We start from the raw sequence: 27,947 nt of genomic DNA, 5'->3' as shown, positions 1-27,947 counted from the left end.
CTCAGCAGACTAAGAGTCCAGATGATGCTAAATTATACTCTGCTCAGGTTTCCAAGTATTTGGTTTATTCACAATTCGATTATTTTAGGATATTAACAAATATTCACTTGTGCTCTAGGATTTTAATTTTTTTTCTTTTCATATTTTCATATACCTTTATTCTCATGAGACCATGCTCATGATTGTTTTACTCTGTGAGATGCCAAACTGACATCCTTCGAAATGAAGTTTTGGACCATTTCTTGGTGTACCTCAACTTATTGTGAGACAAGGCATCAGTATGATTTAGCTGTCACATGAAATGGGACACATACAGAGGTGACAGATAAATTTCTATGAGCATCCACTTATTTGCCTCTGCTGAGACGATCACAGCTGTTAATTCATACTAGTGGAAGTAGGTATTTATGCAATTTTGACACATCTCCCACACAAATTTGGGTTGCCTTCAATGATGTGTTTCATTTTGGCAGACAGCTTAGAGTGAGTGAATGCAGCCTTTTAGACAACAAGTGCCCATGATGGTGTACAACTGGAATGCTTTATGTCAGCTTAACCTTTCTTTCACTGTTTGTCAGCCTTCTTAAGGAAGGAAGCCTACTGCAGATTCACAAGGATTAATCTGATTTTAAGTTGGTGGAAATTAAGGTTCTAAAGCTTACCAATTCTTGTGTTATACAGATATGTCACTTGAATCCCTTCATTAGGAGGATTACATGTCACTGGATAAATGAAGTTTGCCTAACTCTGGCTGGATTTCAGAGTGATATGGTGGAAAACAGTTGTGGGTAAAAAGATGTTAGTGTCTACGTTTTTAGATTTGTATTTTAACTGCCTTTTCCCTCATTTTTTGGAAGCTGAGAACTCAATGTTTTTGTGGCCTATTTATCACAGGAATTGCAGCTGTGGATCAAACCACAGTTGTATCTACTTCAGTATCTCATTTTCTACATCCAGACCAGATTCTTCAGAACAGTAATATGTTCTGAAGATGGTAGCAGTGGAGGATGTAGTACCCAGGGAATTTTGCAAAATGTGTATGCTGAAGCTTGTTTTGTGCCCCAAACATTCATTATGCTGTTATGCATTATGGCTCATTATGCCATTGCAGTCTGCTACAGTGCTCCAGTAATCTGTAGATGTGGTCTTCTATTTTAAAAAGGATGTGATAAAATGAGAAGTTCAGACAAGGGCAGTAGAGACTTTTGATTATATTAAACAAGCAATAGAAAATGAAGAATTTGTCAGCTTTTGGCAAGAGGCAACATAGGGGGAGGCTAAGAGGCCTGAGAAAAGAGAATTATTTGCTGTCCTTTCCAGTGGAAGCAGAGGGGATGTCCAATGGAAGAGCTAGGTAACACTTTTGATATACCAACTGTATGGCACTCAATGAAGGGAGGATGGCATTTGGTAACAGAGCAATGTGTTGATGCTCCAGAGAACATTACAAGGTGTAAAAATGTAGTTGGTACACTATACAACCACTGAGCCTCCAATCCTGTGAATTCACTTTTGCAGTGTGCTTTCCATTCATGGATATTCCCACTGGCTTGTGGTTTAAGCTTCTGGACTTATCTGTTCTACTTACTTGACTTGCAATCCTTGAGAATTATTCTCTGAATATATTGGAAACCCCTGTCCTTGCCATGGAGTGCATGGTCTAATAAACTGCAAACCTGAAGTGACACACCAGCAAAAATAGAACAGTGGATTTTTAAAATAGGTAACTAGAGGACAGTCAGCTTCATATTGGGCAATTTGTAGAGAGCTGTACTTGCATCCTTAAGGTCTTGCTAGGAATTTATTCCATGACCTTAGGAGTTTAGAAAAGAGTACGCATGCAGTTCAAGAAAACATTTTAAGTATTTAATGAATCAGGCACTAATGACTGTTAATAAGAATATTTTTCCTTCCTCATGGAAATAAAATACCTAGTACATGATCTGTATCTGCTGGTAAGAAATGGAGAAGCATAGGAGTTATTTAGGCTAGATTCACCTTTAATAGGAGCTGAAAACCCTGTGAAGGTCATCAGCACCTTTCCCCTCCCCAGTTGTGTTGAATTTCCATGCAGGATTCAGCAATGACAGCTTTTGAGAATCTTTTAGGTGCTTAGAAAAGAACAAGTTAATACATGCTAACTTAAAAATGCTCTTGAGCCCACACTGTAAGTGTTTGTGAAGGGATTACATAGCTGAGATCCAGGTCTGGCTTGTAGGGCCGTGCTCAGGGCACTACAGCCACAAGTTATTCACAAAGGAGGTCCAGTTCAGATGGTGAATTCGATGGTGCTTACTTTTAGGTGTGGGGTAGAAATAAGTGGAAGGGATTGTGTTTCTGTAGTGGAGCTGAAGTCAGGTGTGGATCCCCCAGCGAATTCTCTGCCTTTAGCCTATGTGGCAGCTTTTTGTGACACCTTCATAGGGCTCCTTTAGGGCTCATCCCAAAATTAATTTCCCTTGCATAGGTATAGGGAAAGTAAGAGGTCTTCACATGTAATTATGCTAACATTAGAGACTTATTAAAAACCAAGAACGGTTATGAATAAAAGATACCAAGATACAATGGAAGCAGTTTTTAGTGTGCCAAGCTAACTGTATGGAACAGATGTTGAGTGTTTTTTGCACAGATGTGTTTCATACTGTTGCTCTAAGGTTTTTCATGGTTTCAGTGTGAATGTAATTTTTGTTTTTTCTGACTGTAAAAGTGTTGAGAGCTAATTAGTTTGAGGCTTTCCATTCCTTTTGCTGTTTAAATGTATCTGTTAAGTTGGAGGCTTTAGAGTTCCCCCCTGCCCTACAATAAGTTTAAATCCTTTAGGTAGGTATAGGTTCTGTAGGTGCAGGTATAGAGGTTTCTGACAAATGCTGATATTTCATCAACCAAGTTGAAACGTGGGTATTTAGAAAGCTTGTGTTGGGACCAATGACAATACATCCAAGTAGGAATTGAGTGTCCTTAACAGCTTTGCCATTTACAGAAGCAGTTTTCCAAGTCACAATTGTAAATACACCTTCTGGCACAGTGACTACTGTCTTATTTTAAATGGCAGTTTCAGAAACAGTTTTGCCTGGAGCATTTTAACACCAAAATTTTAACACATTATTTTCTTGTGTTTGGCTTTTATTTCATGTCTCACACAATGTCATCATTGAGTCATGTATTTAATTATTTCAGTACTCTTTGCTCCTGGATTTCTTTTAGTTCATTTTTATTTTTCAAATATTGTTTTAGTGTGTGTCTGTGCCTTTCCTGTTCCTTTTCCTGGCGTCCTCTTTTCATTTCCTTGTTGCTGTCTTCCTCCTATTCATGTTCTCCTTAGAACATTTTCCATGTTCCCTTTGCCTTCCTTCTTTTTGCATTTGCTTGTAAAACACTCAGATCTTTCTCCAAAGACATCTTAGAGATGCAGTTTTGGTATACAACACAGATAGGGCTGCTTATTTGAAAAGGTAACTAAGCACAGGAATTCCCTAGCTAACCTCTTTGTCCTTTAAATGCTTAATACTGTGTTCCAGTTGCTGTTTTTTTGACAAGATACTGCAGAATAGATTAAGCCAAGTCTTGCTAGTGAGGAACAAAGAGCCACTCTAAAAATCGCCCTTTGCAACAGGGTGCTATCCTGAATTCTCCCATCCCTGTCTATTGCAAATTTTGCTCAGGGAATTCCTGTAGTGGGCTTAATGGTTTAAGTATTCCCATGTATTGCCACTTTAATGGCTTGTGGGAGTACTTGACTACAGGGACACAGAGAATTTCAATGTTTCTTTGCCCTCACTTGCTCAACCAATGCTATAATGTCAAGGAGAGAGTCAGTAATGCATAACAAATCCTGAACTTCTTTCCCTGCCCTCTATTCACTCTGTATCAGTATTAATAGAAGTAGAGCATCCTTTGTGCTTCCTCAGCTTTTTTGCAAGTTTCAATTTCCATTTTCTTTCTTTGAAGCACAGAGAAGAGCAAACGTATATAAACAAAACTTCATACTCAAGCCAAAATGCAATAGACACAATTGAATAGTAGTCAGTTAGGAATTTTAAGAGCTTTCCTATGAATATTTAATTACTACATTAACTGAGCAAATAAAGAACATGCTATTAATATTCATACAGTGTGAGCAGTGGTTCAGAGGAATTTAATATGTTTTATAGTTCATATCGTATCTTATGTTGTGCAGACCTTCAAAGAATGCCCACATCTGGAAAGGTAATAACACTGCAGGTCTCCCTAGCTGCTCCTTAATCCTATGAATTAAGGAGTGTCTGCTGTTGTTTGCATAACACATTTCCTAGTAAAATTCTTCTTTTATGTAATTGTATCACAATCTTAAGCAGCTCTACAAAGAGCTCAGTGTGGTGTCTCCTCCATATTTGTTACTGTACCTGCTCTGTGGCTTTTTGAGAGCAACGTTTGGGAGGTATTTAACATTTGCCTGGTTTGCTTCTGCTTAGAGCTTTAGAAATACTGATGCTCTGAATGATTGAGGTGGTTTGCAGAGCAAGTGGTCAAATGCAGAACATAAAATTGAAATCCTTTGATGTGAGTGACGTGTTCTTCCTGTGTGAGTTCGTTTCTTTTTTAAATGTAATTTGCAAGTTAATAGATTTTATCTAAGAGTAAGAAAAAGAGTAATGCTTACTTGCCTGGTATCTTCCTTTTGCTTATGGAAAATAGGAGCACTCATCCTCTCTTGTTGACTTGGTCTTTAAATTCCTTTTAGGCCCTTTTGCCTTCATTTAGTAAGACTCTGGCTTTAAAGACTTTTCCAAGAGAAGATGCACACATATGAACAGAAAAATGTTACAAATGCCATTCCTGTGTCTGATATTGTTCTTTTCTCTTTTGATGGCTTATGAAAATACATTAATAGATCTTGAATTAAGACTTCATCAGTGGGTCCATACTTCATTCACTTAGAAATCCTTACAGCTATTTTTTACTGCATATAGTGATAATTACTCCTTTTGGCAGAGCAGAACTAATCTAATGTACTTTGGCTGATGAAATCTGTGAAGAGCCAGATTTCTGTGTCGAATTGTTAACCCTGACTGTACAATTCTGTCAGTACCAGAGTGGGGCTTTGTCTGATTATCTAGTAATCTGGTGTTAATTAACACACAGATAGTAAAAAAAAGATTGTGACATCTAGTAGAAATATAACGTGCTCCTCTTTTGATAACCCGCCTTTTGGGATTGTTCTGTCAAAGATGGCACATTGCTGGGGAACTGTCCAGCCTGGTGGCTTATGGAAAGGAGCTCTTGATATATGAGCAGCTGTATCTTTCAGTACCTGATTTTCTCCCTTTACTGGATGTGGCTGAAAGAATTGTAAGGAAGCTGGAATTCTCCTGGGCATGCACAGTGTGCAGGAGCTGATGAAACCCTTCAATCTCCATCTCTAGTTACTCTTGCTCTTTTATGTGTGTGGGCTCAAGGTACAATTTTTTGTTCTTGCTGCTGTGTACCTATGCTGTGGTCACAGGATCTTCACTTGGTGATTAGAGGTGATAGTGCTGTTTGCTCACAGTAGCAGGTTCTGGGATCTCTCTCAAATTCAGACTCAGCAGGATTTGAACAGCATTTTAATGAAGTTTATACTGTTCCTCTCAGCACAGTTGTTGCAACAAATACTGAAACAAGTGAGCAGACAAGAATCTGCAGCCCTCAGGGCATTAATCTACTTCTTGAAGGAAATTCTGAGGAGACAAGTTGTGTTTCAGTGCTTTCTTTCACTGAAATAACTTGCACTTATCAATCTTGGTGACAGAATGTACAAAAGCAATTCTTCCAGTTAAATCCGTAATGGAAACTTTCACGTTTCTTGTCTTGCTTAACTGCAGCATTTTCCTTTTTGCATATATTCTCAGGAACACAGTGGAAATAAAAACGAGAGACTCCCAGCTAATCTGTTCTCATCATCATTCCAGGAACACATAGGAAAGGTCAGGAGCTCATGTTTTGTAGTAAGCACTGAGGGTGTAGAAAGAGCATTTAAGTGTTATGGCAATGGACTGCTCTTCTGTTCTTCTGACTTCTATTCTTGTATAATTCTGCATTTCTAAGAACACAAATAACCAATGGAAAAAACTCACATTCACAAACCTGAATATGCTTCCTTGCATGTAACATCAGTGTTTTACAAATTAAAAAACCAAAGCAATTGTACCTTCTGAGATGAATGAATTGAAGCTAAATTTCTTCCTCTCATTGCTTCTTTTATATACTTGTCTTGAAAGTCTGGCCTTTCCTCAGCTATTTTTGCTATAACATGCTTGCTGTAATGTAAAATGCCATTACTTTTTGGTTTTGCATGTAAGGCTCTTTAAAGACAAGGCAAATAGCTGCAGCTGTGTAGTTTACAACGTGCTGCCATTTAGAGGAGGGATAGGAGGGGAAGATTTCAGGACTTTCTGTGATTCACATGCCTATTTCTTCCACAGGAGATAAAGTGGATTTAGTGGGCAATGAGTGGAGTCCCTTTTTTATGTTTTTACTCTTTTATCATAGCTTCTACATGATGATAGCTAGGAGCAACTGGCCTCAGTCCTCATGCAGTTATTGGGAGCCTCCTGAGGTCTGTGTGGGGCTAGGAACACAACATGCAGACAAGCCAGTGAAGTGCAGTGGTGAATGGATGGGTATTCCATGTCAGCAAAAGTGGATCACAGCAGGGGAAAAAACCATGTCCCCTGACACTGAGTGACAGCGATCCAATCTGGTTTTAATATCCCTTATAGCCTAGCATCTGTTTAGGCTGCCTTAGATAAGTCAGGCTTCAGTATGTTCCTAGTTAGTCTTAATGCAGTGTGGATGTCTGATCCAGACACAAGGGAGCTGCCAGCTTCCCAGGCTTGTGACCAAATATCTGTGCTTGTGACTCAATCATCATAATAAAAAGGAGGTGGAAGTTGAAACAAATACAAATAGCTTTTTTCCCCCCTTCCCACTATTGGTAATTAAAATAATAAAAAAAGTGAATTAGAACTCTGTCTTTCCTGAATACTTGTCATTTCTTGGCCTTTCAGTTTTCACTCGCCTGACTGGTGTTGCTATGCTGGAATTTCATTAAATGTCTTGTGGCGCAGTTTGATCTTCAGAGCTCTTTGTGTTGGTTTCTGAACGCCTGTAGAAGTGCTTTTAGTACAAAGGATACATCTAGATACTGACTATTATGGTCTGTATCAAACAGACCATTATTCCACTGAAATACTTCAATGTCAAAATATATTTTTTGAGAAATACCTCTTACATTATGGGAATAGAGGTTATATGGATTTTTTTCCCCCCTTTTTTCTTCTGCATTTCATCTTTCACTTCATTAAAGGTCTGGTTAGAGAAATCATTCTTCCCTGTGGGCAGCTTCAGTCCTGCCTGTGCTTTTAGTATCTAATTAGTCATTTCTATTCAGTACCCTTTATAAAATATTTCTGTGCATTTGTCAGTGCATACAACCGTGTTCTGTGTGGAAAAAGCCTCAAATAAATGTTTTTGTGTGAAGTGGCAAATACTGTGGGAGAAAACAGCATACTCTTTCTATGGAACTTGGTATAATTTGATTTGCCCACTGTCCTATGTTTAAAGTTCAGACAAATACAATCCCAATAATACCATACCTGCCTTTTTAAGATGGTAGACATATTTTTTTCTTCAACCTTGCTTGTCATTTCAATAAGTGTGGTGTTAGTACCTCTTGAAAAATTAAATTCAGTGCAAAAATGGATCAGAGGCCACTAGAATCTATTCCATAAAACCACAGTGGTTTATCACAGGAGTTATATCATTTCAGCAGCCCTGACAATGGCTACATTATGGGCTTGTAGTAACATTAGGGTGCTTTAGAAATGTTTTCATCATCTATAATATTAATATTATGATCTGTTAATATTGAAAAGTGTTTTCAGGCTCCTGAGGCCCAGTCACAGAATCACAGGGTGGGAATGGGGTGTTATGACTTCTGTCCATCTGTCTCTGGTGTTGGATGTAGTCTCCTCTCATGGCATCTCTGTGCATCAGCAAGAGAGAACTTGTATTTCTCACTGTGTTAACTTTTTTGTACTCATGGCTGATACTGTCTCCTAATATAGCCATGTAGTTTAAAAAGGGGTGAAAAAATTGCATCATTACTATTCCAAGGGAATGTTTTTAAGGTGTTTCTTTGGTAATAGAAACCAGTTCTTGTACTGAAAGACAGTGTTTCCTGTGGAGGAGATGTTGAGTGAGGTTTAGCTCTCCTGCATCTCTGGAAACTCCTTTGTGGTGTGCCAAACGATGTTTTCTTTTGAAAAAGGAACACAATAATGCAGTAGGTTTCCAAATATCCTGAGGACTGTACTTACTGATGAGAGACTGCACAGTGATTGTGTCTTTTTCTTACTGCCAGCAAGGAAGGCTGTCTTTTATAGAACTTCCTAGATTTTAGCAGTATACTCTTTTTTAATTTGGAGTCTTCTCTTACTAATTGGTGCATCTTCATACAATAACCACAGCGATAAAAATCTTTGTTTTCAATGAGGGAAACTGTTTCTTTAGAAGGTGGAAGTATAACGTTTTGGAGATAATTCTGGAAGTTTTCTGGGTAATATAATCAAATAATTTTTCTGGAACATTAGTAGCATATAACAAGGGGTTTTAAAAGACTTTTCATATATTGTGGTGCAAAATGAATTCATTTAAATATGAGCACGCTTTTGGTTTTAGTAGTTTTGCAGCTTTATCCTTGTAGCTGATATGGTTAGCTTAATAGTAACAAGAATTTAATTTTAATTTTACAAGAGAAAACTGATGGATATGGAATCATTATAGGGTCAACTCAAACTTACTAAGCAGTCTTTGAACTCGCAGGGGGTGGGAGTGTTATGTCAGGACACCTATTCTGCTGAAGGCACTGCCTGGCACACACTCAGTGGTGATGTGCTCCCATCTGAAGCACAGGCAGATTTGACACTTACCATGTGGTTTCTAGAGCCTACAAGACATGTTGTGTTATATGGTTTTTGAATATTAGATCATAATTAGGTCAAACCTCTCTAACATAATGATACATGTTAATAAATTAACATGTTAAGAAACAGAAAAAGAGGAACAGAGGAAGATGGGAATTAGATTCTTCTTTGGCCTTACTGTTAAAATATTCCAAAGAATTTAATTTATTACTTAGAGTGTAGGTGCTTTAACATTTCCGTAAAACAAGTGGGCTTGTAATTTCTTGTAATACGCTTTCTAATCTGCTCAGAGATAATTCATAGTAACAATAATTTAAACAAAAGGTTGATGTCAGAAAATTGCCTCCAAATTGATTTAAATTTGAAGTAACTAATAAATCTCATCGGGAAAATGCTGTCATTTTTATCTTTTATTGTGGGAGATGTCTGTTTAGAATAGTTGGAGAGATTTTGTAGAAGGGAGAGGACATCTTGTTTGTGAAAAACTGCTGATCCATTAAATGGTTCTTTTAGCTATATTAAGAAGCTAAATGCAACTCACTAAAATGCTCTTTAGCAAATCTAGGTCGGATTTTAGGCCCATGACAGCTCCTGTCTCTCCCTTAACTTCTTGCTCCCTTTAGAGGTAAACAATTTAATGCAGATGGAAGCTTTCTTTGCACTGGGAGACTTCAGCACTAACTAATATAAGCTCAAAATGTAGGTTTCAAAAAGGCAGCAGAATTTTCCAGTGAGAGTCATGTCTGTTAGTGGTTTTGAAAATTTTGATGTAAGAATATAGGTGGGTATTCAAGTTGAATCAGTATTGTGCATTGGACAAACCCAGTGGCCATTGATAGCTTTCAAGAAAAATAATTAAAAATCTGGGGAAAAGTACAGCAGAAAGCAGTAATAATAACTTTGTATGTACCATTTTGTTTTTAAAGCTCACTTTGAAGACCAGCTCATTTTCTGGTTCTTTCTGCCATTGTGATGGAGGAAGAAGCACATATGCTGAACATCTGTTGGCCTTCTAACCTTGCAATTTTGACTTCAAAATTATAATCTTTGCAAAACCAGATAAGCTTGCCATATTGACTAAGCAAGCTAGACTAATTCTTCAAATTCCACTTGGCATAAAAGCAGTCTGGTATACGTGCAGTGCTGTCCTGGAGCAGCTCAGTGCACAGCCCAGCCATGACTGCCCCATGTGAGCTGGCAGGCACATGCTCAAGAGGCTCTTTGGGAAGGGGGAAATGTGGAGGCTGTGGATTCACTCAGGACAGCTGTGAATGCTTTCTGTGGATGAGGCCCTGCTCAGCCACAGGTGCTTTCCTGGGAGCTTTGGGTTGCACAGGGATGGTTTTTGTGATGCTTTGTGATGAGTTTGTTAGTTGCCCTGATGTCCACAACCATGCTCTTGTAGCATCTCTTTGAATCAGTGCTTTCCTGTGTGTGCCCTTGCTGTAAATGTGGTCCATCAGGGGCTCTGCTTTTCCTGTGTCTCACTGGGTAGTTCTGTAAGATGTGAAGTAGGGCTGCCTGTTGAATTGCTACAGCTGTGACACTCAGTATTAAAAATACTGCTTTGCTCAAAACAGGAAGTTGTAACATATAGCAATTCTATAATCCATCCTAATATGAGTGATCCTCGTGAATCCACTAAAACATGCAGAACTCTGTTGTAATATTGAGTTGCTGTGTCATTACTTTTAAAATGCATATTCCAAGCATGGTGCGGGGTCCTTTGAAATGCTGCTGCTTATAAATATTGTATTTGCTTTTCCACTTTGGCTCATAAGACTACAACAGTATCTTTATGAAGCTGATGTCCTCACAAGGTGCTAGCACCTCACAGAGCTAATGGTTATCAAGAGTGCATATTATTCCTTTTAGCTATCCCTCTGAAGTTAGCAATGCTCTTGACAGTTACTGCCTTTTGGCCAGGTAAGCTCTAGCAAACAAAATAATCCACAGGAAAATGCATTAAAGGCTTTTTAAAGAGATCATTGTGGCAGAGGCTTTATTCTTTTCCAGACTCAGATGATCATTGATGCATGTGGATAACCTAAAGGGAAATAGCCTTTGATTCAGTACAGAAATCAAGGTGGTCTGAGGATCTTAAATCTCTGCTAGGTAAATTTAAATGACTTCACTGCAAGCTTCATCTGCTTCTGTATGCCAGATGGAGAATATGCATTCATAAAGTCTTTAGTATATGAAAACAGTGCATGTGCATTTGTTAAACATTCAAACTAGAATATAACAGGTGAAGTGCTTGATTTATACATGAATAATATGCACATATTAATATAATTTTTTTAAGGTAACAGGTTTTGTTTTGTGCTGTTTGTAGAGAGCTGGAAAGTAAGTCTGTCTTTATGCTACTAGATACATAATAGTCTATTGTTACATCTTTTTGTTTATGTAAAAAGTGAGAAAATAGTTCCTGTTCCCAATCTGTCTACTCAGAGTTGAGTCTGAAGAGAACATTTATGGCTGAATTAGGACCAGTGGGGGATCACAGCATAGTGGAAGTGCTGACTTAGAAATAATTGTATTGATGAATTATATGGTGTGTTTGTGACTAAAGTGAACAAGTATAATGCTAATTTACGCATTTTACACTCAGCACTTCTGTTTTCTCTCTCCTAGTTTCTCTGCTTGAAGAATATAAGGACTTTTCTTTCTGCATGTTGTGAAATATTTGGAATGAAGAAAAGTGAACTTTTTGAAGCATTTGATTTGTTTGACGTGAGAGATTTTGGAAAGGTAAGGATGCTCTTGATTATATCCCAAGTAACACCTGTGTTTTACTTGTGCACAGAAGACTTTTCTGGTAGCTGTGATATAGAAGTTGTAACTAATGGATGAGCATTCATTATGAAAAAATAGTGGGGAAGAATTAAGAAAGCAGAAAAAGCAGGTTTATATTGGAGGGGCTAATAAAGGGCAGAGAAAAACACTTGGCAGGAAAGTTCTGAGCGTGTGAAAAGCCAAGATAAATGGTTTGAAAGATGCTGAGTTAAAGGGAAATGAAATGGAAGAAGATAACCAGCTGTGGGTGAGTGCTGTCTGGTGAAATCACTCTGGCATAAGTTGTGTGGATTCAGAAACCCTGGGCCTGTACATTGAGCCCCTGTGGCACAGAACATGTTTCTTTAGTCTCAGGTGATTGAAATTCACCCAGATCATTTGCCCTTGTAAAATTATTTTTTGACAGTTGTTTTTTTCCTAGCCTGCTGTAAAGCTTAGCTATGATAGGTTAATCTGACTATTCTAATTTACACAGCATCTTTACAGTATATTCTGTAAGTCTGACTACTTATTCTACATGTAAAGCTTTTTCCAGTCTGTTGTTCAGCCTCCTACGTATCTGTTTGATCTGTCATTGACAACATGTGTTTAGTTCAACTTCAGTTTCTGCTTTTGAGTCATAGTATCATTACCCTAATTTCACAGGAAAATGTCTAAAAATTACCTGAAGTAGCACTAAAAATAGTCATTTATTCAAATTTAGTATATCTTAAGCATTATTGCATTATAAAAGAGATCATAATTTTACTATCTGATTTTTATGCACTGTTCGTTTTATAAGTAGGCAGAGAGGTAAAGATGATGTAAGAGTGCAAGAATGAATCAGGGCTGCAATATCATTGTTTGAAAAGGCTCAGTGATTATCAGCAACCAAAATATCTAATTAGCTTTCTCAACCTTTTGTCTGGTTTTAAGTCCTTGAAGCATTAAATTAGATAACCTGGTGATTCCACCTGTTCTTCAGTTTTGCTGAACATCTTGTCCTCATAAATCATATTTAAGACAAAGCTTTTTGTTAAAATATGGTCCTTTTGTACACATTTGGCTCGTTAAAAATGAGATTTGTTTTTGTTTTGATTGTGCAAAAATTGTTGGGTTTTCTTTTTCTGTGTGTGCTAGCAATGTCCTATTTAAAGTATTTAAGTCAGATATCTCAATGCTTGATTCAAATCTTTGATACCTGTGTCTGAGGATTTTTTTCATATTGTATGTTGTAATTACTTACTGAAAGTTTCTCATTTGGTGCCAGGTAAAGATATCCTGTTTTGTAATTCAGTCGAGTTTTAAAGAAAGATTTTACAGTGCAAATTATTCTTGCTGCATCTTTGAATACCCAGCAAAAATAATTTCTGAATTAATGGCGAATTTAATCCACAAATGTTTCTGGTAACCTTGATATGTAATTTTAACAGAATTTATTTTGGAATATGATTTTATGTAAGTATAATAACTATTTTAAAAAATTCCATCCATGATATTTACTATTTAATTTCTCTTCCCAAAGCCAATTTGAATGTAGAGACATGGCTTTTTTTACTGTTTGCAGCCACTATATAGCACAAATACACTAATTATCCCTGGCACTGGCTATCCAGTTTTGGTGCATCTAAGCAATGACTTCTCTAGTCTAGGTTACCTTTCTTGAAAAGCTCTGAGGTGAAATTGCAGTGACAAATTTGAGTGGTGTGGGATCCTGTCATGAGATGAGCTCTGTGCGTGGGAGCAGCCGCTCGTGCAGAGGTGGAGATGCTGAGTTGAACAGAGCCCTGGTGTTGGGCAGCTTTTGGGTGCCTGATGGCTGTGCTGGGGTGAACAGAGCCCTGGTGTTGGGCAGCTTTTGGGTGCCTGATGGCTGTGCTGCTCAGCATTGAGTGCTTGTGTGGGAACTTGCCCTGCACAAGTGGAGCTTGGCATAGGCCGTGTTCAGAAGGGCTGAGCTGTTTCATAGCCTGGGTAAATGAGTACATGGTCATAGTGAGCTTCTGGAAGGGGCTGTGAACTTCAGGCCATCTATGGAAGTGGAAGGAAAAATGGCAACTGTATGAAATTAATAAAATTGCAAGTCAAGATAAGTATGCTAAGTTATTTGTGTACCTGTAAGTGTACTGTTTGCACAGTCAGCAGAAAATGTTTCGAAGTGACATGAGATTTCAATTCCATATCTGATAACGTACTTACTTGGAAATTCTGATTGTTGGTAACAGTGGTCAGAATAGAAAAGTGTATCTTTTTCAAGTTCTTCTTTGCTTTTCAACTTTCCCCTTCATTATATTTTCCTGTGAATAACAACTGCAATGCAGCTGTACATCTCCAGCTTCCTTGAACAGAAGTTGTATGTGTGCAAAAGGCCAAAAAATAGTGCTGCAGATTTTTCCTGCTACTACAACCAAGTTAGCCTGCGATTTCTAACAGAATTCTTTGAACTGCTCTCTCTAAATGTGTACAAAATAGTAATGATGTTGAAATGATTACAGGTGCAAACAAAAAGGGGAGTATGATTTTAAAAGAGTTTTCTAAACTCTTGCTCAAATGGGTTATGTGGTGAGTATATGCACTACCTTTTATGCATTTGAATGTACTGGAAGCTGTCTTAAGATCTAAGAAGCTGGCAAGTACTTAGTAGTGGTGAGATATAAATAAACTGTTGCTGAGGTAACTCCATAAACCTTATCTAGGACTTTTAAATATTTCAGTTTAATTTCTAAAGAAATTACTATTGAATTCGTCATCTTAAGATGGGATGTTTTGTTTAGTATGACAGATTTCAGTGACTACTTAAACATCCTAGTGGAGGGAACAATAGGCGTGTGTCAATGAACAACATGCCTTCAAGGAAGTAAGGCTGAAGGGGAAAAATAAGGTGAGAGACTTGGTGAGGGCAACTGTATTTTTTTTTTTAAATATTCTGATATTTTTCAAGTCTTTAAAGAAAATGGCAGACAAATCCAGAGCACTGTAGAAGTAGCAGCAGTATCCTGCCAATATGGTCATAAGACTTTTAACAGCCTTGTGAAATACTGGTTACAAAATGTTCGTTGTAAGGTGAAACTTGCACTTAGTAGTTAGAGGTAAATGAGCTGTTTCCTGATGCTTTGCCTTGACATAGCATATGAAAATTTGACTTGAACTTTGTGCTCCACTTTTCAGAGACTTTGATCTCTCAGTGATTAGAGAAAAAGAAGGGTGTATGTGGAGTGGATGGGAATCAGAGGTGAAGCTGAAGTAGCAACATGTAAATAGCTAAAGAATAGGCTAAGAAATGGAAGCAAGTACCTCATGTGTGTTTAATATGTACATTCTGATATTAGCTGATATATGTACATATTGATATTAGCTGTTACAAGATGAGTTTTCTTCTGTTTTAAATATAGCAGCACAGTTTCTTATTTTTAGATAGACTGTGGTTGAAAAAAGAGGGGCTACATTGCATAGGAAGGTTCTTTAAATCGTGCTTTAAAAAATCATATATAGCTTGATTTTTCTTGGAGTTCTATGGTATTCACCCATTCCCACTCATTCACCTTTCTATCAGTAAATTTCATTGTTGCTGCATTACGTTCCTGACAGAGCATGAAATGCTCTCCCACACACTGGAGGTGCCAGACAGTGTTTTCATTATGAATTCCATGCTGGAGAGTCATTTTTCACTACCGCAGGGTTGTCAGGTTCTTTCTTTCTACCTGTGTGCCAGAATAAGCAAATGCTGTTGGTACTTGTTCTTTCAGCTTGGAGCCCTCCTCCAACAGCAGCCTTTGTTGCTTGGTGCTCCACAACAAATTGTTGCTATCCCTATTCTCTGAAGGAAGTTTGTAACTGATGTGTTGCAGAAATGGGAATCTGAGGATTAGTTCTGTTGATGTCAGCAGATGCTCCCTGGACTCAGCTGTGTTTGGGGTCCTGTGGGGGGAAAATGGTGTCCAGAAAGTGTCAGAACACCTTTTGTGTGCTGTGCTTTTAAATTTCCTATGAAATGTGTAAGAGAACACAAAAGAATGCTACATTGTGCAGTATTCTTTTACTACACAAAAGAATGTGTAGCAGTGCATGGAGTGTTTTTATGAGATAACTGATCTAATATGAACATAGCAAACTCCCTTGTAGGGATCCTGCATTAGATGTCTAGAAATAATGTACAATATTCAATTGTGATTTTAAAAAAACAAGGAGATCAAATATCAAGTGCCACCAATGAAATAAGCATCTAATTTTTTAAAAGCATATAACATGATGCCTAGTGCAGCTCTCTGATGACACTTAAAAGGCTGATTTATATAAAAGCAAGCAACTGCTGTGAAAATATTGAGTTGCACATACTCAATTCATGTAGTTGGGGATCATTTTAGTTACTCCCTTATTGCAAAGGAAATTTGGGCAATGATGCAGGAGAAAGTCATGCTGAAGTTGAGAATCCTGGTGTGTTAGTATTCCCTCAGGTTTAATGGATTCCAGGAAGACTGGACAGATGTGCATGAGATACACCCACCAAAATCAACACAACAAAAAGCAACTGTTATTTTGAAAAACTATATATCCTTCCTGGAAAAGTGTCTAAAAAATCTTCAATAAAACTGAAACAGTTGAGATTATCTGCAGTTGTTTCATGTTTTGTTTCCTGAATTTAATCAGTGGGATAATAGAGCAAAATATGATCACTTTTTGCACATGAAATTATGATAAAACTGCAGAATGTGGGGGAACATGCCAAAGTGTTACAGTATATTTCTGTAAAGATATTAAAATGAAGAAAGAGATAGGCTTGCTTTTATCAGTTCAATCATTAAATGCAGAGCTCTGTATCTTCATTGTCCCTTTTTATTCAGAGCTCTTTTAGTTGTAAAAGAAACTACAAAAAAAAGTCTTGGTGGTTTGCTCAAGAAAGTGGCTTGTTTTCAGGAGTAGCATTTCAGTGAGATGGACTGGTTTGGGATGAATGACACTTGAACTTCTCCAGGATGGACTTCTGTGTGTGGAGGAATAAAGAAACAGAAGAAATGGACACGTTTCAGCCTTCTTCTCCATGGAGATGCATTGAACAAAATGTGCAAGAAGACAGTGTTGCAAAACTGCTGAAATGTTTGACCCGCAGGGACCTTATTTGTTAGTTATCACTGCTGTTTGTATGGAAACACATAAAAGTTAAGCACTTAGTAGCCTCACAAAAGCATCCTTTAAATGGTAAAAAAATCACTTCTAGCCCCAAGGAACATAAATCAGTTTTGGGCAAAGCACTGAGGTGGGTGAAGAAGTGTGGTGAGTCATGGTATAGCTCATGAACCACCTTTTTGAAACGTCCCTGATAACTTGCAGAAATGGTTTGCTGTGATGTAACCAGGGAAACCATTACCAATGCTAGATAAATTTAAGTGTCCTTAATTGTAACACTTGTAGTGATCATTGCCAAGTAGTCTAAAAATTTCTGGGCATATAACTTCAATAAACCTAAAAGCATTAGCAAGAGGTTATAGCTTCTGCATGAGCATATGTATGTAGGCCTGAATATTTCCAGATTATGATCTTTCATGTTTGTATTCTAGAATACTAGTGGACTATCACCTACCTCACTGATCTTTCAAAATGGATTTTAATTAATTTCTTTCAGGTCATAACTTTTCAAGTTGTGATGTTTGTTTCCATTTGATGAAAAGGGTAACAATAATGTTTGGGTTTGACCATGTAACAAAGCATTGAATGCACTATAAATATTTGATCATTAATGAAAAATTCTTATCCAAGGGTGTGCTTGGGATATTTCTGTTCTTCTATAATGTAGTTTTGTGTAGTTTTTCAGCCAATACTATAAATTAGAAAGCCAAGGTTAACAAGGTTAATATGAGAAAATAAAACTGAGTTTCTGTGCTTGTCTTTGTTCTTAAGAAGGTCAATCAGACACAGATAACATTTGAACAAGACCAATCTTGAGGACACTGAACTCATAACATTGAATTCTGGTAGTGTACATTTCCTTTTGAGATGAAGTTTTTGAGGAAGAGGGGAGTTGAAGCATAAGTAGCTTTAGCAGGTTTTAAGACTTAAATCTTCTCACACATTTGTTTATACAAATTTTTTAAACCTTATTAATTCCCTGTAGTGCTTGTAATACAGGCATTTCAGTAACCAGAAGGTGGTGAAAATGACATCTGAAAACCCAGACTTCCTGAATTTACAAATACTGGTGTAAATAACAGTAATATAGACTACAAATAAAACCAGAAGATAATAAAAGAGTGATTTGCAGAGGAAGTTCTTATCAACTTGGAAGAGGTTTGTGTATTTTTTTCTGTGACAGTGAAATTTTTCACTGCCAGAGAAGGGTAGGAAACATTTTTTTTGTCTGTCTTGAAATAAAAAGTTCGTTTTCAAGATGCATTAAGAAGCTTATTCTAAAGTAGCTGTAAAATGGACACCCCATTTAAAATGGGAAATTATTTTGTGAGAGACCTAAATAAAAGATATTCAGTTTCTTTTTTGTTTATCTTTATATCAAGCTTAGCTTAATTACTATGGTGCTGGTAAACTGTTCTTTCCTAATGTTCAGTGTGGTTCCTCTGTGCCTGGCCTTTGTTCTGAGCAAAAGGCTGACCCAAGCAACACTATGAATTACCTGGAATATAGTTTTGCACTCTTGCCTGCTTTTCTTATTGTTTCCTGCAGTTCACTTTGAATCTTAGCTGACTGTATCTTGACAAAATCGAAGATAAGGAGGCAAAGAAGTGCAAACAAATGGAAATGATTTTGAAAACGGAACAACTTGAAATATTTATCAGTCCCCATGTTGCTTGCCAAATGTCTTTTGTTGTATGTGCTAATGACAACAGGAGTTCAATTGGCTTGATGTATTATTATTCATAGTTAGAAAATATTAAATTTTATCACTTTCATTGCTCCATTCTAGAAGGAAAAAGAGAATTACTGAGTATAATTGCTAAGTTGGGTTTTTGCCTCCTTTTTTTTCCATTGAAATGATTTGAAGTACTGAAAGATGCCTCCTAACCCTCCCCTCTGCCTTTCTTCCCCCTATCTCTTGTATATCATGACTTTAAAAGGTGATTGAAGGGTGTCTGTGCTAAACCTCTACCAGTGTGATTGGGCTACTCTTGAACTCTACCCCAGAGGCACAAGCTGGCAGCTAGGGCAATGTGGTTTAACCCATCACCTAGGCAGTGTTGTGATTTCCTTTGAAGAGTTAGGCATGTGGAGCATCCTCCAAGAGGAGCTGCTGTGCCATCCTGCACCACAGCTGGGAGGTGTTGCTGTGCTGGGGGAAAGCCAGGCAGGCCAGGATTTCTCTTCTGAGTGTGCAGAGATCCCCCTCTTCCTGCGGGCAAGGGGGTGACTGCCTTCAGCTCTGTATGGCTGGGAGGGCTGTGGAAAGCAGGAGTGTACTTGAGTGAAAAGTCCAGTGGCTGCTGCTTGTTTCTTTGTAAGTATCAAAAGCTCAGGCTTTGTTTGACCTGAAGCATGCTCTGGTTGTTAGATTGCTTGCAAATTCATTCACTGCTTTTTCTGTCCAATTTCAGTGGAAGTGAAAGCTGCAGTGAATGGTTTGCAGCAGGGAACACCATTTGAGGATTTTATAAAAAGTAATTAGGCATGAATTAATGAGAAATGTTTGCGAACTGTGTTAGAGGTGGTGACAAGGCTAGAGAGATGTTTGCTAACAAGAATTGTGTTCTCTGACTCTTAATTCTGACAGTAATTTTATGAATAAATGTCAGCTGCACATGCCTTTAAAAAGCATGGGTACTTGAATAGATGAGTAATGGAAAAATATGCCAGAAGACTGTATTGCAACGTATTTATCTATAAACCTGAAAAGCTTACCTTCTATTTGATTAGCTCACAAGGACTGTGCTTGGAAAATTAATGCATCTTTCTGTGTAAACACTGAAACGTTTGGGGACATGACTTTTTCTTCTTGTCAAAACGTGTTAGAGCAGAAACGTGGGATCGTAGGTTTTGGATCTTAAACGTTGTTTATGCAACTTGGATGCATGAAATGAGATTTATTTGGAAAAGTTCTATTAAACAGGTTGTTTGCGTTTTCGTGGCTTTCTTCATGAGATTTTGAAGGTGAAACATTGGTAGTTGAACACAGGATTTTATTTCCAAACCAACCATTCAAGAACTAAGTAATTCACTGTCAAATTTTAGAATGAATCTATTAGCTGATAAACTTGGCAATGTGTTTAGAAACAGTTGTACATAATGACAGTTGGTAAGTAGAAAATAACATTAGAGAAGAAATAAAAGTGCTGGCAAATAAAACTACTAGCAGAAGTGAAATTAAATGGCACACTTCAGCTACTGCTAACCTCTACAAGTAAATAAGACCAGGTAGAGTTTAAAACTGATATGCCAGTATGGGTCTCTATACCAGCCTGTGAAGAGCCTCAGGTAATAGTTATACTCTGTAATGCAGCACAATGCTGAAGGGGCTGACAAAAGGATATTGTTTGAAGTTTTGGAAAATTGAGCATATTGTCATATACAAATTTTAACTTTATAATATTATAAAATTGCCAAATTAGAGTTGTAAATAAGTTTGAGTAGGTTGCATTTAAGGCTTCAACTGGATCCCATTTTGTTCTGAGAACATGTAAGAAACACTTCACAGAATTACTTTGGAAAAGCTGACTGAGGACTAGTTCACAGAAGTAAAATTTATTCCCCAAGCCAACTTTAAGTTGCTGGAAGGTATAAAGTGTTTCTAAAGTAGAACTAATTTGAGCAAAACTCCATCAGTGACATTGTGGAAGCACACGATGTGTGTTTCCTGCAGTGGCTAATTGATACGAGCTGCATAATTCAGTGTACTATGTAATCCACTTTTAACCAAAATGTGTGGCTTATTGAGGGAGGATTGACTGCCTGTGCCCTTGAAGGAGAGTAGAGCAAAAAACTGAATGTAGGTCACTGGTGGGTTGGGGAGTTTTACATTAATTCCCATTCAGCCTTCACTGTTGTCCAAAACTCACAGCTGATTGCATAGTGACTCAGTAGGGCATAATTTAGCTTTTTCCTCCCCCAGTGCTAGACAGAAATAGAATAATCTTCCTGAGTGGTATGAGGCATAGCCCCAGCTGTGTGCCCTCTGCTGTACCTGAATATACCTTGGGAGTCGTGTCTGGGCTTGGGGACATAACTAGGAGTGACAGAAGTCTTGGAGAATAAAACGTGGCGTGAGGAAGGGACACAATGCAAAGCCTGTGGCAGTCCTGTCCAAATAGTTGACTTAACTTGTCTAAATATTATCACTGTCAAAGTCCTGACAAAAGGTTGTAGCTGCCATACAGTGGAATGATCCCATGCCATGTATTCATGCCTTCAAAAGCAGCAGAACAAGGAGTAAGACCTAATTTCTTAATATCTACTTTACCTTCAAGCTTTCTTTCAAATGCTTTCCTCACTTAGATAATAAATTAATAGTTGTTTGAAACAAATGGCTAGCCGAGAATAGCTGTGCACATTAAGATTATTACTTGGCTGTTGCAGCTTCTTATGATTTTATCCTATCTCTTGGTCACAACCATCTCTTTTGATAAGTACTATATATATATACACACATATAAATGTCTGTTTTAAGCACTTGTGTATATGGCAGCCCCTTGTAGAACTTATTTGCTCTAGTAAATATTGTTGAGTGATCTAGTTCTGGGTTTGTTCTGAGACTGAGTTTTAGTGTTTTGATTTGGGGAGCACCTCCCTTAGAGATTTTCAGCCAACTAAAAGGAAAGTTGAGACCAACTGAGTACCTTAAGTAGTGGTTGGACACAGTCTGTGATCTGTGAGAAACAATCTGAGTGTTGGTAAACACGCTTCATTAGGAATCTTGAAGTTCAATTAAGTCAGTGAAGTTAATGAAAGTTCTTAAACCACCTGATTAGAAATGTCATGTTTTCAAAGTGGTGAGGTCTACATTTTTGTATATGTGAACTTGGAGATTGAATATAAGATGGTTTTTCTCAGTTGCATATTTTGTGGCAAAAAAATGTTCGTTAAAACATGATCACACCTTATTAGAAAACAAACAGGTTTTTCCTGGCCGCATTAGTCAAAAGTTGCTTTAAATTAGGATAAATCTTTTTATTGTTATTCACATTACTAACACATTTTATCATGCTGTTTTGTCATGGAAAAAGTGAATTCTAGATCAGACATCTTATATAAAATTCTCAGTACTGTCTCTCTTTCTATGGACATTTCCATATAAAATTAAACAAATTGGAATATGAATTCATCTCATTTTCAAACCATAGGAGAGAGAGTAGTTTTTCTATATATGACAAACATCTAACCAAAACTTAGTGAAAGAACTTGAATACTAGGAACTTAAGCATAACGTCTACTTTGATTTTTTAACTTTTACAAAGCAATTCACTTTGGTTTGTTTTCTTTTTTGATGAAGGTTTGCCACCCACAGCTGGGTGGCATGAATTTGGAATCTGTAGGAGTCACAACCAAACTGATTTAAAATCTTGCCCTTGTGTGTGTTATTAATTAGATTAACCATGCTGATGCTGGATACAGAGTTAAATGGGAGTGCATGAGAATATTTCTGTTAAAATTGTGGGGCTTTTAGTTAATAGCTTATTTCTGTTTCTCTTTTGGAAGTGACTTATGCACCTGTGTCTTGAACAGTCTGCTAAATAGTAGAAAAAGGTGCCATTTTCAGGCTTTGTTAGCAAAGCCATAACCACAGCAAGCAGCAGAGTGCTCTGACCACAGGCTCTGGGGAGCAGAGCTGCAGGTTTCCCTCTTCCATGCTTGCCTCTTGGTGCTGCCCTGTGCTCACCCTTGCCTGACACCCAAAGATGCAATCTGTCTGATCATTCCTACCTAGGCTTTCATCACTTCATGTTTAATTCTGTGTGGTTAGTTATATTTACTCTTCATCACTGCCTTGTCTCCTTTGCTGCCTGCATTCTTTGCCTTTCTCACCACTCTGCCCTGCAGTCTGCTGTACATCCCCATCCCCACGGTGCTTCTTGGGCCTTTTCCATTCATGTATTTCAGGTTTGTTTCTGGGCTTTTGTTTTGTCTCTTGGTTTTGCTAGAAGACTGCTCCTATTATTCTTGTGCTTATTTAAATATACTTTTAGATTTTTCTGTGTAGCAGGTAAATACCCCCTACTCATCAGAGGAGAACTATGGCTCTGTTGAAATTCCTGCAATTCTCTAGAACCTGAATTTGAGAGTCTCTTCAGTAATTTTTCTCTTCTAAAGAAGAAATATTAATTTGCTTTCATTGGCTTCCTCTTGCATCTTATTCAGAGTGTATTTTTATATATTCTCACTGTACAGTGAGAACAGTCTTTGATGCTGTCTTGCACCATCAAAACTCAGAAAAGGAAAAAGGAATTCTTAGCACTGATATTCTGATGAAGTTTTATTTCCTTTGTGTAAGTGCCCCCCCCCCCCCCCCCCCCCAGATGCAATTGTGAGAAGGAGCTTAGAATTTTGACACCGGTTGTTCAGTAGAATTATTTTAGGATTTACAAGCTATAAGATACTGCCATTTATTTGGAAAATGTCAAAAGGAGGTTTTAACTAAGCTGTATATTTTATTTAGAGCCATATTTTCTTGAAGGAAATTGACATTAAGCAGTAGTCAGTTTGTAATGCAACAGACAAGTGTTTAGGCAAGATGATTCATATTTCATGTATTGTTCTGTAATGTGTTTTAATATATGCATATATGAACTGCTGAGATGTCTCAAGAAATCAGAAATGTGGACCTGTACCAGATTTACTTTTCCTGTTTGTCTCAGAGTTCATTTATCAAATTCCAAGGTGAAGTTAACTGATTCCTTGTTTAAATCTGAAATAAAGAACATTGAGAGGAGGGTTTTGCTTTCTATTTCTTACCGAATCAGTACTCACAAATATGACGAAAAACTACTTGGGGTGTTTGAATCCAGAAAACAAAACTTGTGTCATAGAAAAAATAAGGCAGTAAAAAATATTTGAGCAACAGTACTTTTTAGAAGTCTGGATTACAAATTCCAGAGGCTGATCAAGATCCTGGCAGAATAAATGCTACATAGAAAACAGCAAGAATCTTGTTCCAATGCACAGTTCTGGGCTGACCCAAAAAATGCCATGCAAGGCAGGGAAGTGCAGTGTCCTCTGTCGTGTGCTTGTGATTTTACAGGGCATTTCTGCTTGTGTGTGTTTGCAGAAGCAGGCTCAGGGCAGTGCTGGCAGTGAGAGCTGTCTGAGGCATAGACAGGTCTGAAAGGCTGGTCTTCATCTCCTATTCTTGATGCTGATGGAGTGTGTGCAAATGAACCAACATGGAACCTTGTCAGATGTTCCTGGCTGTGACTAAATGAAAAGATGTGCCTCCTTTAGGAAAGTGAGCATGAGTTACTGAGCATAGACTTTTTTCTCCTTAGAGAGATATTTCTGGGAGTCATGCAAGATGCTTTATCACATTACTCTATTGAGAATGAAAACCCAAAAAGCTGAGTTGTTTTCCAAGTGCTTGCCCAGAAATGGAAAATGAAGGTGAATACAGGTGCTGGTTTAGAGGCAGTTTTTTTCAGAAGCATTTGAGAGAAAGTATTTTTTTCCCAAGTAAAAATAATGTAGGCTCATGAAGAAATCGAGCTGCTTTCTATGCTAACTCATAGGATTATTTGAATAAAAAACAACCCAGTATCAGTCCTCTAATACAATAAAAAATATTAGTTTGCCATCTACATTTACTAACATTAACCCTTGTTCTGCTCTTTGTGTGCATGTTGAAAACAGTTTGCTCAGGCAGTGAAAGTGGTTGCTTTGGTAGGTATGGTACCAGAGTAATGACTGCTGCTTTGCTTGTTTGCAAGTGTAGAACTCTGGCTATGATGGAAAATTCAGTTATAAATTTGTTTGATAGTGTAAGGTAAAATGTTAAAAGCAAAGTCCGGATTCTCAAGCAAATGTTGTGACTTTGTACCTTGGTTTCAAAGCTGTTTGGACAGTAGGAAAGAATCCATCTGACAGGGTGCCTCCGACCTTTGGATGGCTTTAAACGGATCCATCTCAGTTCACTTGGCAGACTGAAGTCTTAAGGGACAAAAGTGCTCTTTCTGTGCAGCTTCCCATAGAGGAGCCCTGAACTAGCAAGGCAGAGAATCCTGTCAGCAGCAGTTTTCCTTGCCTGCTCTGTTGGATCTTCATGACTTGTAGCAGGAGTTATTCTGAAGATGGAGACCGTGTGGTGCATGTTCCAGAGCATCACAGACAGTGGGAAACTGAAGTACATCAGTAATCAAAAATCCACTGAAATCTTCAACTTGTCCAGCAGTAGCCTGGCCTTTTTGTTATATATGTAACATTTAATATTGACCAACAACTAGACTTTCATCCAAATATAAAATCGGTAATTATCATTTGTTTTATGCAGGTCTTTGGGGCATTTCTCCATAACCTACAGTGTAAAAGTATTGGATGAGAGTGGTTTTAGTGGCTGTATTATCCTTGGACAGCAGTAATTTGAAGTTTCCAAAAGCTAAATCTAGACTGTGTCCTGTCCTCATCTTATCCAGACACCTCACAAAACCTCCACTGTGTGTGCTCTGCATGCTGTAGGTACCTCAGCTACAGCTGACAGTGTTAATGCAGCCTGCAACTTTTCTACATTGATGTTTTTGTTCCTTTTGGTGGAAAACATGGATCATTTCTTTTTAAATAAATGACCACGGAGGGAACTCTTACTTTCTTTGTTCTCATTTTATGTTTCATGTGCTTTACAGGTTTGGTTTCAGTTTCCTTACCTTGTTTTCTACTTTTTGAGGTGATGTTTTTGTAATCTCAAACCCCTTCAGAAGCTGACTACATTATATCTTTTGAATATTTTTCCTCTTTTTCTAGTGCCTCGTTCTCCTTCCTTCAGCATTCTCACATCTTTCGTCTGTTGACATCTCTCTTATTTCCTGAAACTTTTCTCTCTCCAAATCTTCTGACTTTGCTGTTGTCTGAAAATTTTATTTCATGCATCTGCCTCAGTTAAGCTGTTTTTGAGGATGTTTCATTGCTGCTGTTGTTGGTATGAGTGCAGTAAGGGAATTTTTGTGCTGTTGGAAATACCTGTGAGCAGTAAAATTAGTGCCTGCCAAGTTAAAAGGAAGATGTGTTGAGGAACACAATTTTAAGAAATATTACAGGTGTTATGGGGTAAAATGACAAGCTGTAATGCTGAATAGCTTTTTAAAAATTCAGCATTGAGGCTGTTTCAATGTTCATCAGCTTGTATATATCTTGATCTTGGTTTTGAATTTGAAGTTTGGTGTAAAAAAATGAAGAGGGTAGAGGTATAATTCAGATTGCTGCTGGACATGAATTGCAACTTTCAATCTGAAATCCGCCTTGTGACATTTGACCCACAAAAATTTAACATTTTAGCACAAATAGTGCCTTTCATTGAGACCATATTACCTATGACAAAATGCTAGGAGAATGTTGGTATCAGACAAGGTTTATCTTTCCTGTTGTATGTTTCATAAAACCACTTATCCAATGTAGGTTAACTGCAATATATTTTTTTCCAAAATTTATCTCCCCAAAATGCCTTTCTGCATTAATGACAAATGATGTGGGAGCCTGTTTTTTCACAAAGCATGACCTTTTCTGGTGCGTTTTTTTAGGTGTATCTGCTTGCCTGCAGTTGGCTCTTGCATTTGCTCACTGTAGGCTGCTGCTGAGATTGACTGGAGCAGGACTAATCACTCTTGGGATATCGGGGTTGATTTGGACTCACTGTGTATTGGACTGAAATGTCCAACTAAATTCATGTCAAGAGTCTCATTGAGCTCATATGTGCTACTGGTGTTTTTATCATAAATAATGAGGACTGAAGCTGGCCTTAGGTAGTTTTATGACTTGTTACCAATCTGGGATGTGTTCAGTCCTATGCCCTTTCACAAATGTTTTTTTAAGCACAATTCCACAACAAATATTTGGAAATCCCTATAAAAGTAAAAGTGAGGTACAGTCCTGTGTGCTCTAAGAGGCAATATTAATTATAGTCAGAGATTACTGCCTCTACCATGGCAGAATGCCTCTTGATGTGGCAGAGCTGGGAAATAAGCAGTGAACCTTTCCTGCCCTTCAGAATAACATGCTAAGGAATTTGTAACTCCTTCTGTCTCTACCTATCAGTTCTCAAATGTAGTTTATGACATGACCATAGAGTTGGGTTAGAACAGTGGGTGAAGAGCACAAAGTAGAGGACAAAAATTTCGGTAGTCAGCAGAGCTGTGAAATTGCAAGAGACATCTTAATAGTAAATACTTGGTTAATGGTTAATGATATGGTAATGATATGGTTAATGATAGGTATCTCTGGTTTGCTCTTACTTATCATGGTATCTACATCTAAAATACATACTATGATCCCCATCGCAGACTTGAGGAGCTCAAAATGTTCTTTTCAACCTCCAGACAAGTGAAAGCTCAAGAACAACATTTAAAAAAAAAAACATATTAAAGAGAGGAATCAATTCCACCTTCTCTTTAGTTCTGCAGTGGTATTTTGGAAGTGTAGCACATAGATAATACAACCTGCAAGCTGCTGCATGTTCAAGGTAATAAGACAATAATTAAGTAGAAAAAAAATAGTTTCTCTCATTCATTTTGTAATCTTCAGTATAAGGATCCAGCTCAAGGAGAATTGGGTACAAACATGATGGGAATGTATTTTTCTGCATATTTTCTTCTACTACTGCAGCTGTACTTAGAATTTTTTTTTAAATCTAAGTGAACAGATCATTAGGGAGAAAAGCAAACCACTGCTCTTACCAGGTTTCAATAATAGAAGCTGACAATGCCACTTCCGTTGCAGAACGTCTTCTCGAGTTTATTTTTAAAAAATCCAATATCAAAGCAGCTGGTTTTTAAAATGAATGGAAGACAGTGAAATATCCAAGTTTATGCCATCCTGTTTCCTGTGTCTGTTTTTGCAGCGTTGGAGACAAGCCCTTTTCTGTTGGACCAGTGTAGTCCTTTGTGTCCAGGTAGAGAGCTCTCCTAAGAAGGGTAGGGATGGAAGGCTGCTGTGAGCTTTTGTGAGCCACTGTGAGTGAGCTGGAGGGTAACTGCAGCAAAGAGAACAGCTCACTTCCCTTTGCACTGTAGCAGGGAATTTTTTTTTCTTGCAGAGAATGAGGAGATATCCAGTGTGTATTTATGCCTAATAAATATTCCTATCTTCATTGGTTGTGTACTG

At 37.7% G+C, this 27,947-nt stretch overlaps 1 protein-coding gene across 3 annotated transcripts in view; it reads left to right on the top strand.

Annotated features, from left to right (window-relative positions):
* Positions 1-27,947, top strand: part of VAV3 (vav guanine nucleotide exchange factor 3) — a 145,897-nt gene that overhangs the window by 16,454 nt on the left and 101,496 nt on the right. For all 3 annotated transcript variants that reach the window (XM_014885387.2, XM_014885371.2, XM_088170092.1), the window contains exon 2: positions 11,577-11,693. In XM_014885387.2, coding sequence (XP_014740873.1) covers positions 11,577-11,693 — 117 coding nt within the window. The remainder of the gene's footprint in view (positions 1-11,576; positions 11,694-27,947) is intronic.

Source organism: Sturnus vulgaris, chromosome 9, assembly GCF_052056855.1.
Source record: "Sturnus vulgaris isolate bStuVul1 chromosome 9, bStuVul1.hap1, whole genome shotgun sequence".
Classification (NCBI taxonomy): Eukaryota; Metazoa; Chordata; class Aves; order Passeriformes; family Sturnidae; genus Sturnus; species Sturnus vulgaris.
This window is presented reverse-complemented; position numbering and strand designations above follow the sequence as displayed.